General features: G+C 41.6%; 1 protein-coding gene across 1 annotated transcript in view; it reads left to right on the top strand.

Moving 5' to 3' along the window:
* Positions 1-20,843, top strand: part of NALCN (sodium leak channel, non-selective) — a 2,843,734-nt gene that overhangs the window by 1,617,805 nt on the left and 1,205,086 nt on the right. Inside the window, exon 14 of the mRNA XM_085622267.1 lies at positions 5,790-5,957. Within this exon, the coding sequence (XP_085478393.1) occupies positions 5,790-5,957 (168 nt within the window). The remainder of the gene's footprint in view (positions 1-5,789; positions 5,958-20,843) is intronic.

Below are 20,843 nucleotides of genomic sequence, written 5' to 3'. Positions count from 1 at the left end.
AGGTGACGAGGAGAATCCTCAAGGTGGTGTGAGAAGGTCCAAGAGAACTCGAGTGCCAAGTCGGAAGTACGCTTCACCAGAGTGGGCATATCAAGTGACTGATGCCAGGGTTACCGAGCACGGGAAGGTTGAGGTCGATGACATTGGTCAACAGTGTCCCGCTCCAGAGGGTGGAAGTGTTGCTGAAGGTTCCGGGATTGGAGATCGAAGGAATTTTGACGATTCATATTCCGAGTCCGCCATTCCTAAGTGTCATTCGAGGTATGATCTTGGACAATTTGGAGTTCCCGACGTTCACGACTGTGCCAGACCCACAAGAACTGATCATTCTTAAGCTCGAAATATTGCAGGGAGTCTTGGAACTGTTGGGACCAGCGCTTATGTTAGATTGATTTGAGAAGGTTGCAAGCAGAGAAGAAGATAACCTAGATCCGAGCGGAAGAAGAACAAAATTAGGGATTTTTCCGTTATAGAACGAAGAAAAGTAAGGGAGGTTTGCCTAAGTTCACGAAAGAAACACTGATGAGAAAGAGACTTACCCTTTCAGAAACTGTATTGGACACTGAGTATATTCCGAAGATGGCAGATCCTGCAAACCCACACCGTAGGGCTAAATTGATAATAGGCACATTGATAGGAGTTGTGGTAGTCACCATATTTGCGGTAGTGATAAGTTCATACATGGTGGCTCACAGGCAAGAGGGGAAGGTTCAGGGAGCACCCACACCTATTACCCCAGGGCAGAGTGGTGTCAGCATTAGAGAACAGGAAACATCGAAGTTGAGGGATGATCGCAGACTCCACGTGGATTTGTCCAAGGGTGATTTCAAGCTTAATGCGTATGCAAGGTTGCTGTATGAGTATGTTGATGCGATGGATGTGAAGGATTGCTATGTGTGTATGCAGTTGCCTGCTTCAGTGGATGAGGGTATCAAGTATCATCATCTCCCATTGACATATGGGATTTCTTGTAGTTTATTACTCAGTTTATTTTATGACAGGAGACAGTTCGAGTATTTCTTTTCAAATTTTGACACGGTACTTCCTGAAGTTCCAGCAATCAAGCATTTGAACAAATATGATTCTAGCAAGAAAGAGGACAGACTCCTAAAGTATTTTAGACCGACTATGAAGTTGGATACGGCGCATGCTCACAGGAATAACCTGACATGTGCGTTGTCTGAGATAGAGAAGAAATTCATAGACCAGGTAGAGGACAGATACAGACAGTTGACCCAGACACGACACACCAGAGATAGTCCAGTAGATTGGACAGACGAGGAGAGGGCTCACAGATCCAAGGGAAGTTATGGACCAATAGCGTTAGATGAGGTACAGAGAGGGAATTTGTGTATTGGACGGCCTCAATTCGATACGGATAAGGTTGCAGTAGGACATAGCACTTGTTCTCAGACCTTCACAGTGGAAGCTTCTGCTAAGAATTTTATGGTAGGTCCAGTAGAGGTAATTCCGACAGTATATTATGTATGTGGGAAGAATGCTTATGTCAGGCTACCTGCGAATTGGTATGGCATATGCTATTTGGCTATTATATTCCCGAAGATCTATCACACCGAGGACTTGGAGTTGTTAGAGACGAAGCGACAGTCTAGGAAACGTAGGGCTACGAACGCCGGTGCAGTGATTGGGGACATATACGGAGCAATGATACCTAGTATGGGTGTGGTGTTGAATGATGTGAAGATTAGGAGGTTGGCGACTGTGGTTGATGAGTTGTCTATGAACACGGCGAGATCTTTGTTGTTGGTGGCTGGAGAGATGTTGTCGATACGGAATATGGTTATGCAGAATCGCCTTGCTTTAGACGTATTACTAGCAAAAGAAGGCGGAGTCTGCAAATTATTGAAGGTTCAGGAATGCTGCACATATATTCCAGACAACACGAAGGAGATAGGGAAGTACATAGATAACATCACGACTATTCACAAGGAGATTATGGATTTGACGGAGGAGAATGTGTGGGAGAAGATTGGATTAGGATTTGGAAGAGTGGGAACTTGGTTTGCGAATTTGGGAAGAGGATTTCTGGGATCAGTGTTGAAGCCGATTATCATTGCTGTGGTTTGCGTGATTTGTTTGTGGGGATGCGTGAAGGCATGGAAGTGGTATCAAGGAGGCAAGGTTGAAAGGGCTCTTAAGGCAAACGAGAAAAGGATGGCGAAGCTCCAGGAGCAGCAATATGAGAGTCTTAAGAAACTGGAGGGAGTTCGACATGGCAAAGTTATGACTAGCGCGGTCTAAATCAGTTCTAAAGAAGAGAAATGTAATGGTGTGATGACGGATGTCATCAAAGGGGGGAACTGATGTAGCGCTTAAAAGTTTGAAAATTGTAGGGGTGCATTATACTCACTGTTAGTCGGCACCCGCATATAATCAAATGTGTACTCAGGTATTTTGTGTGCAATGTATTACGAATTGTATAACCTATATCGATTTTAATAGAAGTGTTAGCTATGTACAAGCATCTTATGTATATATTGAAGCAATGCATAGAGCTTAGTCCTTTTTTTTGAACAATGTGATGTAAAACGTGTAGATTAGAATTCGTGTCTGTAGACTGTTTAGTTTGACCACACATGAAAGAAAGACGTAAATGTCAATACTGTGATTTAAACCTGCTTGTGTAACCGAAGTAGTGGCCAGAATTTGCATATATCGTTGAGGCGAAAGGCCTGGTATTTTCTTATGTTAGCCAAGGGCAATAGGCCAAAAGGGATTTATTCCAGTAGAGGTTTTAGGCTGTAGTAAATTGCAACTTAAAAGATGTGAAGAATGTCTGCTTTGCATGATCTCACCCCAGGTGCAAGGACAGTTGCTCGTTAGTAGAGAAGCTCTTTGTTCACAAATTGACTTATGTAGTAAAAACCAGACATGGGAGTGTATTGGAATGTGCCAATCGTAACTCCTAGTGCGGATGGCGTCTGGGACTCAAGGCCAAGCGATGGACGATGGAACTGGACAGCGCTCTGTGGAAATTTACTGAAAGACGACCCCGCAGAAGAGGAGGCGAAAAGGGCGTGTTCTGGGATTTGGGGTTCTGTATTAGGGACAGCGCCCCGAGGGTGGAGGCAGATCAGAGCAGCCCAGAGCAGAGGAAGGCTAGGCGAAGGGATAGAGGGGGCAACTTAGACAAAGCTCTCTAAGTGAAGTCTTCTTATGAAGTTTCACTCTGACACCTTTTATTCGATGAGGGTCTCAAGGGGTTGCTAAGTAGGGATGTCATCTAGTGCAGAGTAGGGACAGAGATGGTATGGTTCAGTGTCCCTAGTATCGACATTTGCTTGGTGGTGTTCTACCTCATGCTTTTAGAGATTGTACTTTTAGTTATTTTTAGCCGTATGCGGATTCTCCGTAGAGTAGCTTTTGTGTTAGTGCCTATGTACTTGTTGTGCCTCGTATTGAGGACTTTGTATCTGCAAATCTTTATGCTGATAATAAAAACCAGAGAGCCAAGAGATTAAGTCTCGAGTCCGTGATTATGGCAATTTGCGAACAGAAATTTTGATAATTGTGTTGTTTTCCCTCCACGCTATTGGGCAAGTAAAAAGGTCCATCTGACCAGAGCGGGTTCCAGTAGATGATTGGGAGATACTAAAATGGGCCGGAGCAATCCAAAAAGGCATACACTGCCATAGTAGACCATGGCACTAAAGGTAACTACTTTGTTTGTGGATGTGCTCGTTGTGAAACAACAGAATATTATCGCTCAAAGTAAAGTTAGCCAATGGCTGGAGTGGGCTGACTCATTGCCCCACGCGATATGCTGTAGTGGGTAGAAGGAAAATATGAATGACACAACAGATCATTGGAGGAAGAGGTCTGTCTGAAATTTTCATTTGACATTTTAGTAAAATCAAAATGTCTTTGCTAAGGCCATTTCTTAAAAGGGATGGGCTCTCTGGTGATAAGAGCTAAAAGGATTTAGGTCATGCTGGGGGGGAAAACAGAAATAAGATAGGAAAAAAAGTGGGTGGCAGAAAATAAAACAGAGAACACAGAAGTGATGTAGGACGTTTGCACAGGAAACAAAAGCAGAGTAGAAGGGGGGCTCGATTACAGGTCATATGGAGAGGATTGCGCCAGGATATTGAGAGAAAAGGTTTTTAAAAAGCTCCAGATGTTTTCACATTGCAAACACGTCACAGTCTGCCCAGGAACATGTCCACGGCTCCTGGCAAACAGCATTCTGCTTGCAGGTCAGTGGCCTCCACACTGGTACTTTTTACAGCTCTTTGTTGTCATTTGATGCCACCTCATAGTAACTCCCTCAGGCGTCTGCCTTATTCCCAGAGATTCTCTCATGCCCATGTTTGGCAAATAGATATATTTTAACGATGGAGAAAGGCAGCAAACAAAAAGACTGTGTTCAGTCTGGCAACTGCAGTTTGCATGGTCTCAAATGGTTTAACAAATTGAAATTGCATTCCACACTGCAAGCAATGGTACGCCTTGAGAATCAGTAACAAAATGGAGCTTGGTCTCCTACCTTGTGAATCTAAATGCTGTGCAACAGTGGTTTGCCAAAGCGCATGTATTCTCACAAAATATCAGAGATGGGGTAGCTTCCATTCTCAATCTGTAAATGAACTACAGTTTTCTGGCTAGCTAGTAAGGGCTGCTTATCATTCTTCATCCTCCATGTGACGGGGAGCACCCCTCTCTTTTAGCACAATGCCCCACATACTCCTTTAATGCCCCGTAATCCCAGTGTTTTGCAGGATATACAAGAGGTTCTGAAATGGAGGTCTGCTGATCCAAAAAGGCCTATTTTCTCAGCCTTTCATACTCACAGACAACACCCAGTGGGCCACAAACTAGCCATTCTTGTCTGAACCCCTGGGTAGCAGGCTACAAATAACTGTTGACCTGGAGTGAGCGATGATCAAACTTACTTGTGAGCTGATGTGAAACAGCACTGGTTGCACAGCAACTCCACATCAGTGGCCCATCAGGCATGGACTCCATTTAGGGGTCGCCAGGGGTCGCAGCTGCGACCCTTGGCTTGCCCCTTGCTATCCCTTGCACAGCTTTTGCGACCCCTGGCCTCAGAGGTGGCAAGATCAGGGCCTGGAAAACAGGGGCAGCTCTTCCCAATCGACGCTGGTTGGAGCTCCACCTGCCTGGTTTCTGTCATTTTTTAAATTATAGAAATAGTGAATAATATCATTCACTATTAGTGTAGTAAAAAAGGAGTACATTCGCTGGAATATGACCCAATCTGGCAGCTAAGGTAAGTAAAATATGCTGTTAAATGTATGTTGTATGCATGCTTGCGGGTGAGAGTGTGTGTCTGTGCGTGAGAGGGTGTGAATGTGTTAGTATGTGTAAACATGTGTGCATGAGTCAAAGTAAAGGTCAAATGGCATGCAATGTCACTTCCGCTACCCCTGGCTTTTTGGGCGAATTGACGTCCATGCCATTAGGTCCAGCTGATCTTAGCAAACAACATCAAGGTTGTGTAGAATATGAGAGGTAAGCAGCTAAAGTGCCAAGTGCTGCCATTGTTATTTGTATTTATACATTACAAAAGGGGGCATAGCCTGACATTGTGACCCATGCCCCACACAAGCTTATGACAGGCCTAGGCAAGCAGGAAAGATAGCCTCGCTTGTTTTGATTCTGGGGGTTCTATTACTGTTAAGCATGTTGATTATTAATCATTATTATTGTTAAATAATTCATGTGTAATAGTTATACAGTTGCATACATGCCAATTGGTTGAAAAGCACACATTTGCAAAAGTCAATGATTTGTTGTGTTTTTTCCAGGTTGCATTCACATTTCTCTTTGATTTGGAAGCTCTTCTGAAGATCTGGTGTTTGGGATTTACTGGATATATTAGTTCATCTCTTCACAAATTTGAGCTTTTGTTGGTAGTTGGAACAACTCTGCATATTTATCCAGATCTATATCACTCGCAGTTCACATATTTCCAGGTAACGTGCTAAATATTACATTATGTTGACTCACTTGAAATGTATAATCCCTTACATCCATGTGCGATAGGTTAAAAAAACTTAAAGGGTTTAGCCTTCCTTTAAAGAGGATTGAAATTGGACAAAATTGAGTTAAATGTGTATTGAGTGGATTTCTGTGAAATTAACAGGTTATTTTCCATTTAAATTAAAGTGGAAGTAATACTCCAAAAATGAGGTAAAATCACTTCACTACACAGGAAACCCACACCTGTTGATGCCAGCAAAAGGTGGTACTCAGACCCCACCTTCAAAAGTGAAAAAACATGCAGACGTATGGTGGAAAGTGTTATTTACCATTGATGACCCAGCTGAAGATACTATTTCATTACCATTGAATAACCAAGTTTCCCCTTTAAACCCTCTCCAAGGGTAGTGACAGCAAGCCGTCACTTTCAACCGCAAAAATCTTTATTCGGAATAAAAATCCATAAAAGAGAGCACAAAGCATAAACATACAGTACTAATAAAAAAGGAAATAAAAGCATGCCAGATTTAGACCATTAAGTTGTCAGTTTGAGAGTACATAGTGGTCTGAACTATTCGTGATGTGTGTGCAAAATTCACATAACAATTTAAAAACATAAATTATCGTCCTGAGATTGTCGAATCATGACCATACAAAGTGTGATCACAAAGATATTCCAGCAGCATCAACATTACAAAAAATAAAAGCTGTGAATAAAGTGACAAGATTAATAATAATTGAAACTCAGTTCATCCATGAGACATCTAAAATGCATGAAAGACATAGGGGCCCTTCACGACAAAATTCCGCACCCTGTAATGTTAATCCCATGGGTATGAGACCAAGCGTAAATAAAAGGCACATCCATGATCAATGATACAGCTATCAGGAGGCCAGCCTTTTTTTCTGAGCCTCCACATATTCAGTAAGAATTGAGAGAAGGAAAAAATGACAGATTGTTTTATATTCATTTCTAAAGACACGGATTGCTGTGCCACAACTTCTGAAACCCAAATTGTGGCAACGTGGTAAAATCAATTTACTTCTAAACCTGACATAGGATGGGGAAAAGATTGATACATGGACAATGGTTTTGGATTCCTCAGGACAGAAAGGTCAGTTCTTATCTGTTATACTGGATGCATGCAACCATTTGGTGGTGACTAACCGTAGAGGCAGGGTCCCAAACCAAAACTTAATGTAAAGTGTTTTGACTTTCGGAGGTTCAATCTTATCATTGTATCCCTCAGCAATGTAGCTATCTTTGTGTTCTAGGAAGTCAGTGATGAGGGAGCCCATTCTAGCAGTGCCAATGTTGAGTCAACAGTGTACTGCCAGTATAGATACTTAGGCATTTTTTTCGAGATCCCTAGAGCTTCCTTGGGAGTAAGCCCCAGGTTGCCACACCCTATCTCACTCAACTGACGTTGACCATATCTAAACCAGGGAATTCTGGAAGCACCGGGCAGCCTTAAATCATCCTCCAGGTCCTGTCGATATGGCATCAGTGTTGGGGTAGCCCAGATCCTGGGCCAATACAGTTTTGGTTGAGGCCCACTTTATTAGCGAGAGGTTTAAGACCCACATCAATCTGCAGGGGAATAAGAGGGGTGCATGCAGAAGGCTGGTGAGGTGTCATAGGAGCCTATTTTCAATTTTTTCCAGGCTTCCGGTGTCCATGCTACCCACAGTTCCCCACCATAAAGAGGAACCCCGAGCATTTGGAGTACCAGGTCAAAAGCTGATCGGGGATCCACGAAAACCACATAAAGACACCCTCATCCCAAGATTATTTGTTTCCAGTAAATCAGCTGGCAGTGAAACTAATGCCGTCCCTAAACCCACCTTGCATTGGGTGTCAGCAAATCCACATCTATCATCTAATCTTGTAGCCTCTCAAGTATAATCCGACTAAATACTTTCTGTGAGCTGCAATCAGTCTGATAGGCCTGTAGTTCCTGTGAAGATAACTTGACCCCTTTTTTAATAATGTGGTAATCTCTGTCCCAGCCCATGAGGATGGCATGAAAGAAATCCTCATTATGCAGTTAAAGTACAAAACGGCTATAGGGGCTCCAGATAACCTTCTCGGCTATAAAGAGGTCCCCGGGTATTTTATCCAGTTCTGCAGCTTTATTCTGTGATAGCCAATCAATAGCTTTATTAACTTCATCGACTGTAATTGCCGTGGCTTCACAACCTTCAGAAGTGATGGCTAAATAACCATGAGCAGTACAGATGTGACCATTGGCCAAAGATTTACCACTATACTCACACAAAGGAAAATCCAAAGTAGTATCAGTAGAGTAAAGTTTGGAAACATGGTCTACCCATGCAGATGCAGATATGTTGCTATCAGTGAGTTTGTTAGTATAGGGGTGACTGTTTGCTTGTATTTGCCAGAAGGAACACTGATCTTTCCTCTTGACAGCATTTAACATGGCCTCCCAGTTAGCAAACATCCAGTTTTTCTTAGCTTGTTTAATAACATCTTTATAGCAGGGCCTAGCTGCATGTTTCTGGCTCCCGTTTCCACCCTTAATATCAGTGGAGAGGGCTCGCCTCACAGGTCTGCAAGATTTGGAGTACCAGAGATCCTTTTTCTCTCTCTTGGGCAAAGCCCGACATTCAAATAAGAACTGGTTCCTGAGGGAAGAAAACATAGCATTAAGGAACTCACTAATGTTCTCCAAGGAGTCTGTATGCAACAGGTTCCATCCCTCTGCCTGGACCACCTCTACGCTGTAGGTAACCACCTCATAGAACTGACTTACAAAGGCTGGAGAGTCAGCCACAGAGCTCCAATTTAACCTGCTGCAATTGCTTGAGACTATAAGCCTTCTGTCAAGAGGTTCCATAGGGGAACCAGGGCTACTGGGTTCAAATGATCTCAAGATGAGGCTCAGGGCATAATGGTCACTATGATAAGGATGTACCACATTCATTTCGATCAACATAGGCCACAATCTAAGCTCAAGCAGGATGTTGTCTATGAAGCTGGTCCTATGCTGGATGTTATATTTGTGCCTCCCCTCTTTGTATGAGAGTGATCTTCCATTGCATGCTCTAATGCTGTTTTTTAGTGTGAAAGCATTTAATTGAAGTACTGCCGCTGTCCACTTCTTGAAGGGTGGAAGTGTCAGTGCCAGGACCAACCAAATTGTATCCTCCTCCCCAGTCAGGTTCTCAATGCCCAACGGCTCAAAATTACAGTTGAAGTTACCCTGCACTATTTTGAGACAACCTACAGGGAGGGTTGCCAGATGGGCATTGATCAATAATGGATAATTCATTAATACCCCCATGCCCACAGTATACATTATAAACACACCACAAAGAAGCTTCCAATGGGAACTGCAAAAAAACACACAGGACATCATGCAATCCTAAGTCAATAGTTTTAGACTCGCATTGAAGGGCAGATATTATCCAGGCTGCCAGTCCCATGGATGGCCGCCCTTTCCCTGAGGTTATTGCAGTTAAATTAAAGCAAATGAACAGTGGGTAAAACTGTGGAGTCAGAACCTGTGTCTCCTGGACAAAACATATGTCAAATTCAAATGTAGTAATGAATTGGCATCAATCTGAGCACAGCAGCTTACACACCAAGCCAGCAAGGTTCCAAGAGAGTACATTAGTGTCTGGGACCAGCCGCGGTCCTTGCAGGTAGCAGGGGTGGGGCCGTGTAAGGGGGGATTTAAAGGGATGATTCAGAGGGAAAATTATTTATTTATTTCATTTTCCCTCTGCATCGTCCCTCAAAATCCCCCCTTACATGGCCCCACCGCTCCACCGCTGTTGCCTGCATGGATCACGACTGTCTTGGACAACGAGATCTGTAGACACACTGAAGGTTTGCAAGACCGGCCTCTTGGGGGCAGGGGGACAGCTGCCTCATCCGGACCCAGCGATTGTCAGTCCAACTCACTTCCAGTGGCGAAAACCTGTTATGAAATGGAATACCCAAATCCGACCTCCGGGGCACAAGTTCTGTGTATGGGGTTGGTGGTGGAACCAAGTTGTATTTTAGGTGCCTGTATAAGAAACCCAATGGCAAAATATTGACTGCCCCATCATTTGGCAATCTCATCTGACGGCTCAAAATGTATTTGGCTATGAATGGACTTTTAAATATACTTTGTCAAGAGTTTTATTACAGTGTAACAGTGCCATATAAACAATTAAATTAATATCTCTTTTGCCTGCGGATTTTGTCTTTCCTTGTCCATTAAGGCCCTATTTGTGAATTTATAACGCATGGAATTCTATGTCACATGTATTAAGCCATGCCCTTATTTACAAAGGTCACATCTGGTGCCGTATTACAATAAGTGCCCCGGGGGTTCAACAGGTGATTGCGCCCGCTTTGCGTGCCCCCGGGGCACTTTGGTATTACAGAAGGAACTGTAGACACTTGTGCGTCCCCTTCAGTAATACCGATAGCACTGGCCCACTTAAAGTGCCAGGGCTACCTTCAGGGATGATCCTTCATTTGCATAGGGTTGTGCCTTATGAAAATGAGGGAATTCCGTTGCCTTTGCACCCACGCCATATTACAGACGCAGGCGCAAAGGCAAAGAAGCTCTCAGGGAACACACTCACAGTGCGTGACTGCGCCCCCTGAGAGCAGCCCACTGGCAGGGAGATAGGACCCCCCCCAGACATTCCCTTGCAGGCGGGTGTAGTCACTGATTGCACCCTGAACAGGTTGGAGCGTCTGCACATCCTACGCAACCCACCGTGGTATTCCTCCACTTCTGCCACTGGCCAATCTCATCTGTGCTATATCGTCCACCACACCGCTATCAAGCAATTTAAGAAGATACAGGTTGTCAGCCATTCACTCCATCTCTCATACGGGGCATCCAGCTGGATCCCGTGTGAGTATTCACTCTTCCTTTTTCACTTTACCGGTGTCTCACACATCTCACTGTTTCACGTGGTTGCGCAACTCCCATCAGATGTACCTCTATCCCACGGTCCTGAGGAGACCCTCTAACGCACGCAGTGTCGAAACGTCGTTGACAGTAACTTAAAGCGAACCACTTCCACAGCTCTGATTATTGTATACATTAGCTGAGATGATTACACAGTTATTAATGGTTGCCTTTAAAAATTGTGGAAACCAAGCTGTTTACGTCACATTTTTTGCCACTTTCTGTTTTATGGTTCCATTTCACAGTGGGGACACAAAAGCACTATTGATTTTTTCCTTTTCTGTATATATCAGTCTAAATTTTGAATTTTATAACAGAATTAATGCAAATACAAACAGAAGTCTACAGGGTCTCCTTTCTTCCTGACATCATTATAACCCATTATGATTGCGATTGTGCACACTGTTATCATTATAGATTAGCATATTTTTCCGCTGGAACCACTGTTTCTGTTACATATATATTTTACAGACGCAAAGGCAAAGAAGCTCTCAGGGAACACACTCACAGTGCGCCACCTTTTAGGTGGCGCACTGTGACTGCGCCCCCTGAGAGCAGCCCACTGGCAGGGAGATAGGACCCCCCCCAGACATCCCCTTGGAGGCGGGTGGAGTCACTGATTGCACTCGTCTGCAAACGGATCTCTAATCTCTTTTAAAAGCCAAGGCAGGTTGCCGCCTACAGTGTGAAAACACAGAGCGGCTGCCAGCAGCCACTCCATGTTTTCACATGAGCGCAAGTTCGGGGCTGCCCCCAGGGCAACGCATACATCAAAATAGGGCGTATTTTCATTGTTTGCATCAGGCGCACCTTTTAAAAGGTGCACCCAGTGCAAAACAATGTCAATATGTAATACGACCCCTGTTCTGTAGTTTAAAAAAATATATACTTCTGAGGCCACGCCCATTTATGGCTGGCTCCTCTTTTACCATCCAATTTAAAGTACTGGGAAATATTACAATTACCGTGGTATTAACAAAAGGAACACAACCTTCTCTACATAACGACCTTTTCATAGAGTGCTTTCAAACAATGTAAGTTGCCTCACTTGCACAGGAATGCTTAAATTAAGTTTTTTTAACGGACAATGTTTAAAGAAATAGTAAGACCTCAAAATTTGCAACATGGATAAAACTAAAAACTTTGAAAATTTGACTTTTGATCCTCCTAGTGAACTTTACCTATAATTTTACTTCCAAAATCACTACCAAAACATAATCACTTGAGTCTTTATAAAATATTGTTGTATCTCTATTCGGTAACCAACTACATTTTAACTAAAAACTGCGTGCTAAGGTATACCAAGGGTAACTTGGGCGTTGCTTCACATTTCTGTGCATAGCAAGAAGCGCTGGCACTAAGAATAAGTTCTTAATATTTTATGAACGTGTGGCGTGACAGCAAGCAGAAAAGCTGAGCCAAATAGGAGAATCCAATAGAGTTTGACATGAAATGGTGTGACAGGTTCTGACGTGAACAGCTGAGTGACAGACAGATTATTAAATGGAGGATGCACTGAGCATCGGAGGGTTTAAGGACAGCAAGCTCGCATTAATTTGCTTTATTCTACCTTTGAGCATCCAAGTACCTTCAGAAAACTGGACATCTGCAGAGTCTATCTCAGAGGTCCCTTTATATACTTCAATTTTTTCCAAAGGTAAATGTGTTCACTGTCATGTTTCAGTTTAAAAGCTTCATTGATGTCCAGTTCTGCCACGGCACAGACATCAATTTTAAAACAAGCATTAGCAATGCAATAGGTCTCGCATTACTGAAAGTTTAAGCTATTGGCATTGTAAATGACAATGCCTTATATTTATCTGTTTTGATATTTAACACATGAAAAAAAGGCATTGTCATTTACAATGCCAATAGCTCAAACTCCTGTAAATGCGAGACCTATTTAATTTCAAAGAGGCCGCCATTGTCCTCGGTTGCTTGTAAAGTGAAAGCATGCATGGCGCACTGAATGTTGTAGGAAAGCATGTTGTGCCTGCAATAGGAGAAACTCATCAAAGAAAATAGTGTTTACAAACTAAAGAAGACATTCCGTGTAATAACCGAAGTAAAAGGACCAGTCCTCATTGGAGGTTACAAGTGAAGACAAGGCTGTACTAAGGATGGACTAACAAGCCTACTTGCGAATCAGAAGACAGCATTTACAAAGGACAATGACACAAGCCAATTAAAAATATGGGCAGAGAGTGGGCAGTGCTTCAAGTCCATACTCAAATTCAGCATGTCTCGCAGAGCAGCACATGTGCTGGCCAGACTCGACCTAAAAAGAATGTAGTAGTTAGTGGAAGTGTTACCAGACACCCTTTGACACCCAGTGACATCACATAGTTAACCCCTTGTAAACCCCTATGCTCCTCAACAGTATCCAAATTGCTGCTTAGGCTTTAGGGTAACAGCATGGGATGGCAACTCAATAAATTACACATTGTCCTAAAAATCATGTTTACCTATGTTCCTGCCAGTACCTTCATGACCCCGGGGGTCGAGGGTGGTAAGTGCAGTAACAGGTGCTAAAGAGTGAACCATATGTAGCAATCATCACACCTTGCTATGACTAATTGACACCCAGTAGATAATAGGTCAGGTATAACAGTGGTTAGCTGTCATGCAAAACGTGCACAGTGTAATGACGTTTTGCTGCTGAAAAAGCATATTCATAATATATTAAACCATTTTCCAATAAAACAGGCACTTACAAAAGTTAATTGATACACAATACAGCAGTCTGTGAGAGTATACACATGTAGAGTTTCTCCTTTATCGCTATCTGGAATTTCCGCACTCTCACCTTCCAAATAGTATCAATGACCGGAAATAATGTATATAGAAAGTTATGATAAGTCACCAGTTGATTCTGTGCCACAAAAAGCACTACACCTAGTTTTTATATCACACGTCTTAAGAGACTTGGGATATTGTCATTGTTACTGGTAAGTTCAAAATTGCTGTAATACTGTAAGTTGTCTCAGTATAAACTGAGGGCCCGATTCACAGAACTAACTTAAGACAAAATCCTAAACTTACTACCATTTTCGTATTCACAGAAGGCACTTACTCATTTTGGTATTCACAGAAGACACTTACTCACTTCGGTATTCACAGAAGTTAGGAGTCCTAACTTTAGGACTCCTAAATGCCTTCTGTGAATACCGAAAGTCTTAAAATTAGGATTTTTCTCAGTTTAGGAGTCCTAAAGTATAGGACTCCTAACTTTACTACAACTAAACTGAGAAAAATCCTAATTTTAAGGCTTTCGGTATTCACAGAAGGCATTTAGGAGTCTTAAAGTTAGGAGTCCTAACTTTACTACTACTAAATTGAGAAAAATCCTAATTTTAAGACTTTCGGTATTCACAGAAGACATTTAGGAGTCCTAAAGTTAGGAGTCCTAACTATACTACTACTAAACTCAGAAAAATCCTAATTTTAAGACTTTCGGTATTCACAGAAGGCATTTAGGAGTCCTAAAGTTAGGACTCCTAATTTCTGTGAATACCGAAATGAGTAAGTGCCTTCTGTGAATACCAAAATGAGTAAGTGCCTTCTGTGAATACCAAAATGGTAGTAAGTTTAGGATTTTGTCTTAAGTTACTTCTGTGAATCGGGCCCTGTGTATTTTGTTCTCATATTACATGGACAGATTCTCCTAAGAAAAAACCTGTAATTAAAAAAAATCACTACTCGCTTGTAATAGCTCATTACAAGCAAACAGTAATGGCTCAATAGAGGCACGCAACAATGAAAACATCAGAGGGTCCCTGTACTCAAGAATAGCGGGGTAAAGTAGCAGGGAATACACAATTCAAAAAACGAGAGAAGAACCTCTATTAGGAAGATAACCTCTCAAACCCACAGAAGAGAAACAGTCTGCTATAACATTCTTTTGTTTTTTATTATAAAAATATAAAGTTGTAGATCAATTTTTCTTTTTTTGAATAAATCATTTCATTTTTTGTTCAGAAGTATTACAATTAGCCAGCTATTCATCAGGCTAGAATAGCAGTACAAAAATTAAATAATACATAAACAATAACAAGATCACAGTTAGACAATAACAATCAGTGCAGTGTATACAAAAGTGAACAGTTCAACAAGAACATACACAGTAATCAAATACATATATGTAAACAATACAATACAAAGACATAAAGAACACACAAATGCGCCGACGTGCGTTTCGAAGTCTTCCTTCCTCAGGGCGTTGATGGCATTTCACAAACTCAGTACAATTTGATAAGGTGAACCAAAAATAAATCAAAAATGAATAACATAAGTTTATTTATATGCCTCGTCAGTCTTATATAATACACACTTGTTAGGCCTCAAAAACTTCAGGTCAGATATAATCCTGAATCGTCAAGATGAGTCTCGAGATCGAGTTGAACGAGGGATGGAGAACAGGAGTAGAATTTCCCAAAAATTGTGTACACTCAGGTACAGAATAAAGAGGCTTGATGTCCCAAATCTAATTCCTGTTCCACAGTATGTCTCAAGAGATTAGTACAATAGTATTATCATAGTGAAGGTGAGGACTCATGCTCCCACTATCAGAATCCTTACGGAGCAAGCAATAATAGTCTTGCTATCATGGCCAGAAGTCAATCTGTATTCAACAGAATTTCATCGGAAGAAATCAACTCGCGTATACTCGGTTCTCATGGAATAGTCTCACGGCCTCACCACCGCTTAGTGGATTTTGTTCTCATATTACATGGACAGATTCTCCTAAGAAAAAACCTGTAATCAAAAAAAATCACTACTCGCTTGTAATAGCTCATTACAAGAAAACAGTAATGGCTCAATAGAGGCACGCTTCTATAAACAGAGAGAAAACGTTCAATTTCCCTTAGAAACAATAAGAAATGCACACTTTATGTACACCTGGAGCAGGGAAGAAAACATCCCCCACACCTCTTCTGAAGCACAGACTTTTGACAGACATTGTGCTCCTTTGTAATCTCTAAGCGAAAGCTGCAAGCTTCCTCATAGGGAAGAACGTCATACCCCTGCCTCAGCATGAACAAAGGCAGCTGAAGCACACCGAGCTCAGCAGGGGCTAAAAGCAGCAATAATACATTTAAAGCTAGACCAGGGATTCAAAGCTCTGAGAAAATTAAAAGATCAAAATAGTAGGAGTAGACAAGCGTCAGAAGTCTTCCCAAAAGTATACTCTGTATATTTTTGGTCTGGTATGAATTAAATATATGCTTAGTGAAGCATTTCAATTACTTATGTTTCCAGGCTTCAATCAGCATTTAACTCTAAATAGTGCCGCTTTATTTGCTTGGAAACTGCTGCTCCACCTTGCAAAATGCCATGTGTGACACTTTCAGTCAGTCATGGCTATATTTTGCAATACTGGGCCTGTAGACCAATTTTAACCTAAAGGAATTGGCATACTGGAGTTGTACCGTGCTGGGCACAGTCTAGAGTTTTACCAGCCTCTCCCATGAGGGCTAGTCCATACACCCATCCAACACAGGCGTCACCGGTCATGTGACCCTGCCAATAAAAAGAGCCCGAGTGCATGTGCTCGGGGCCAGTTCTGAGTATTATACAAAAGTGTCTGTGTTACTTATTTACCAACTATGTGGGCCCTGGGCCCACGATTCAGCAAAAGCCTAGGAGTGGCAGAACATGTTAAGCTTGGCTTATGGAACTGGGATGCCAAGGAAGATGTGGGCCAAAAACCAAATATGTATCACAAAGAATAAAATCTCTCCACCCACTCAGTTTAAGAATATTGCAAATCATCTAGGTGTTTTGTGACTGAAGGCACTCAGTGAGCAGTCTTGTGCTTGTAGATAGTCACAGAATTCCACAATGACTTGTAAACCCTTATAATGTACAGTTGGAGATAGTAAATTCTTTAAATAATACCTGGAACCCTGTACTAATTGTACATAAACTTGTCTCTAATTCTAGTTGTTTCAGCACTACTCAATGCTAATTACAAAAATCACATAGAACTCTACTGTAATGGTTTATTACAGTTACGTTATGACAACAAAAAGGATGTCGCTGACACTTGGACCATTTGAAAGGCATGTCTATTTTAACTGCTGTATAAATTATATTACATATGACTAGCTCTTCAGCTATTTCCCCATACCTATTATTCCATAAAACATCGAAACACTGAATAATGCGAAACTTATGGCATACTTCTTATTTGTTTCACTTCTGAAATTCACTGCAAGAAAACAGGATTTGCATGTTACTGCGTATTTTTATTTTAGTTTCAAACCATTTTCATGGCAAAAGCCGGACATATATAGATGAAACCCAATGGTAGTCACTCTCTTTACTCCAAGGACAGGTGGCCAAATATGGATAAATAGCACAAGCTTTAAAAAATCAATCTAATTTATCATATAATTCACACAGTAAACTTCCAAATGGAGTCGTAACAAAAAGAAGCTCATTAAGATGGAACACTTTGACACGGTCACGATCCTAGGGCCAGGTGTGTAAAGTTTTTTGCGGTTCCAAAAACTGATTCGGAGTTTGCAACCACAAAAAATATTTTGACCGTGTTTAAGACTTATTTTAGAAATTGGTTCATTTTTACTGACTCTTAAAATGGTACGGCAACTGAATAACGCGAAGTTGTTAGGAAGGGGCATGTTTTGAATATCCATTCCAAATACTGAATCGGATATATCAGTGGTTTGTAAGCAGACTTTTGGTCGCAAACCAATGAAAATGTATTGAATTCCCAGTTGAGGTGGTAACTTACTGACAAAAGGAATGCAGAACTCTTTGGACCTCTTCCTCTTTGCAAACTAGAGTATACCTCAGGAGGAAACAGACCCATTTCCAGGTAAAAAATATATAGGTGTATATATATATATATACATATTATCTACTGGCGGTCGCCAGTAGATAGTTATAGTTAGGACCGTGTTTCCATAGGAAATCCGCAACATTCTATTTGGAATAACTTTGGCGCTGGTTGACGAATCCTCGCAAAATTTTCAAAATAGGTGGGGCGCTTCGCTCCGCTCCTACCCTGAAAGTCTCGTGGTGATTCGTCAAGCGCGGGCCGAGAAAAAAGGGGGGTCCCAAAACACGTTTTCCCCATGCAATTTTCCATAGGGACCTTTAGTCCAAGGTACAGCCCGAACGGCTGAACAGAATTACTTGAAATTTGTCAGAGAGGTAGTCCTCAGGTCAGGGAAGTGCCTTTTGCAGGTCTGGTGTCAATCTGTTCAGTAGTTCCTGAGAAAATCAAAAGTAAAATCATATATATATGTGGGCAGAGCCTAACGACACATCTCATCCTGAGATCTGATTGGCTGTCAGCACTTCATCCAAGAAGTGTTGGCAGCCATCTTGGGACCAATATACATGATAGCACCTCATTAAAAAGCATTGCAGTTAATAGAAGGTTTTAAGACTTTAGTTACATTATAAATCATTTGTTGATGGTACCATACTCATTTTAGGAATTGTGGTATGTTCTAAGGTGATTTCACCATGTGAAAAAGCCTTCTGCTGGGATATCATGATTGAGAGAAAAATATTTTCTCATGCTTTTCCCACAGAGGTTTGGAAGGTGATCTATAAGCTAAACTGAGAGCATATTTTCTGTAAATTCAAATTATCTTTCTCAGTCATGTGAGAATGAAGTCTGACATTCTCAGTAAAACATGTACATCCAACAAGGGCAGAGACTGTCAGTTGATTCCTTTGTGTTCTACTGCAGCTTCCCAGAGTGTTCCAAAGAACAACTAGAGCGCTAACAGTCCTACTTATGATAAACGTATGGCACACCTGAAGCCATCTTGCTTGGATTAAAGTGGTAACTCCTAAAACATTTAATTTAAAAAGGAACAAAATTAGGGGGTTCATTTTTCCATAAAAAGTATGATTAGTGCTGCAGAAAGGAAAATTAGGGCACATTTTGAGTGACTTCTCAAATCCTCTTCTATTTCATTAAACAATTCTGACATGCAGACTGAAACATGCACTTTCAATACCAGCAGCAGTTTTCCCTGGTGAGCAGTAGCTTTACTACAGTGATCTAATGAGCAAAAAGAGGGCTAACATTCTGAATTTATGGCAAATGTGTGACACATCTGAATGCCTTCTTGATGGAATCAAAGTAAAAAACTGAAAGTATTTCCTACTGAGGAGACTGCAGTAAATGAGGAAATTAGGAAACTTCATAACAAATAAGTCTCCCAAGATGGCCACCAGAGACAAAAGAGCCCAAATGTAGCCCAAATATCACCCAGATGTAGCCCAAGTATAGCCCAATGACAGAATGTCCCAGAGTGTTCTTAAAAACAACTAGAGCGCTTACTGTCTTCATTATGACAAAAGTATGGCACACCTGAAGCCATCTTGATTGGAATAAACTGGTAACACTTAAAACATTTAATTTAAAAAGGAACACAATGAGGGGGTTCATTTTGCCATAGAAATTATGATTAATGCTGAAGAAAGAAAATGAGGGCACATTTTGAGTGACTTCTCAAATCCTCTTCTATTTCATAAAAAAATTCTGACATGCAGACTGAAACATGCACTTTTAATACCAGGAGCAGACTTCCATGGTGAACAGTAGTTTTACTAAAGTGATCTAATGAGCAACTAGAGTGCTAACATTCAGAATTTATGGCAAATGTGTGACATATCTGAATACCTTCATGATGGAATCAAAGTAAAAAACTGAAAGCATTTCCTACTGAGGAGACTGCAGTACATGAGGAAATTAGGAAACTTCATAACAAATAAATCTCCCAAAATGGCCACCGGAGATAAAAGAGCCCAAATGTAGCCCAAAATCACCCAGATGTAGCCCAAATATAGCCCAATGACAGAAGTGTGCAAAATACTTATTATTTTTGTTTTTGCAGTGTTATATAGTGCAGACTTGTCAGGTATTGGAGTGCTTTACATGAGCATTTGTTACATCACACAAGAACACATTTATTTTGGTTGTAGACATGGGGAGACTAAGTGATTTGACCAGAATCACAGAATGTCGAGCTGAAGCAGAAACTCCAACCTGGTCCCCAGTTGCAAAGTCTGCAGTTCTGGAAGTAACACCACATCCTCTCCCCTAAGTTGTGGTAAATAAAATATCACGCTCTCAGACTTTTAAGTATATAAATAAGATCATGCATAAAGCAAGAGGCTGAGTCTGTGGTATCAGGTTCATAAAGGGATTTATTCCATTAACTCGAGTCAAAGGGAGAATATTTCCATCACCAAAATTGGATCTGGAAAGGGGCTCAAAAGTATTCTCAATATTCTCAAAACATTATTCACAGAGTACAGTATATATACATTTCTCAATTGTACGTAAGCAAGAGAGCAAGAGAGAATGAGATAAGAGCATGTAGGCGTGAAGGTGGGCGTCCATGTGGGCGTCCACTTGATGATAATGGGTAATTTGTCATGTGTGGGTGGATACCTGGAGATGATTTCGCAATGTCAGCAGAAATACTTGGCAGAGATGCGCGCGCAGCAGCATGACGTGTGATAGACGTGCAACTAGAGGGAGAAAGGGACTTGACATTTAGCTCTACATGTGGAGACAAAAGTCTGGGGTTATGTCAACCTAATCCCAAATCATATCTAATATCCTATGTTTAAAGAACTGTGTTATCCACAAGGGAAGGGCTCTCGGACAAAATCTATTCTATACTGACTGTGAGTGCGTGTACAAGCGTCTAAGTGTCTATATGAGATGCAAGGGGCAGAAACTTTCCATGGTAACAGGGCTATGAATTACTTGCATGAAGACAGCGAGGCCGGGCCCTTTTGCTCGGTAGCTGGAAGAATGTTTACTTAAACTACTAGACAGGAATGCATCGGCTGAGGAGCAAAGTAGATAATTCGAAGGTGAAATACGGTTTCTTGGCAGGCAGGCAAAACTGGCCGAGGCAGGCACCGTTAGCCGCACAGGGAGTA

Source organism: Triturus cristatus, chromosome 8, assembly GCF_964204655.1.
Source record: "Triturus cristatus chromosome 8, aTriCri1.1, whole genome shotgun sequence".
In the NCBI taxonomy this organism is placed as follows: Eukaryota; Metazoa; Chordata; class Amphibia; order Caudata; family Salamandridae; genus Triturus; species Triturus cristatus.
This window is presented reverse-complemented; position numbering and strand designations above follow the sequence as displayed.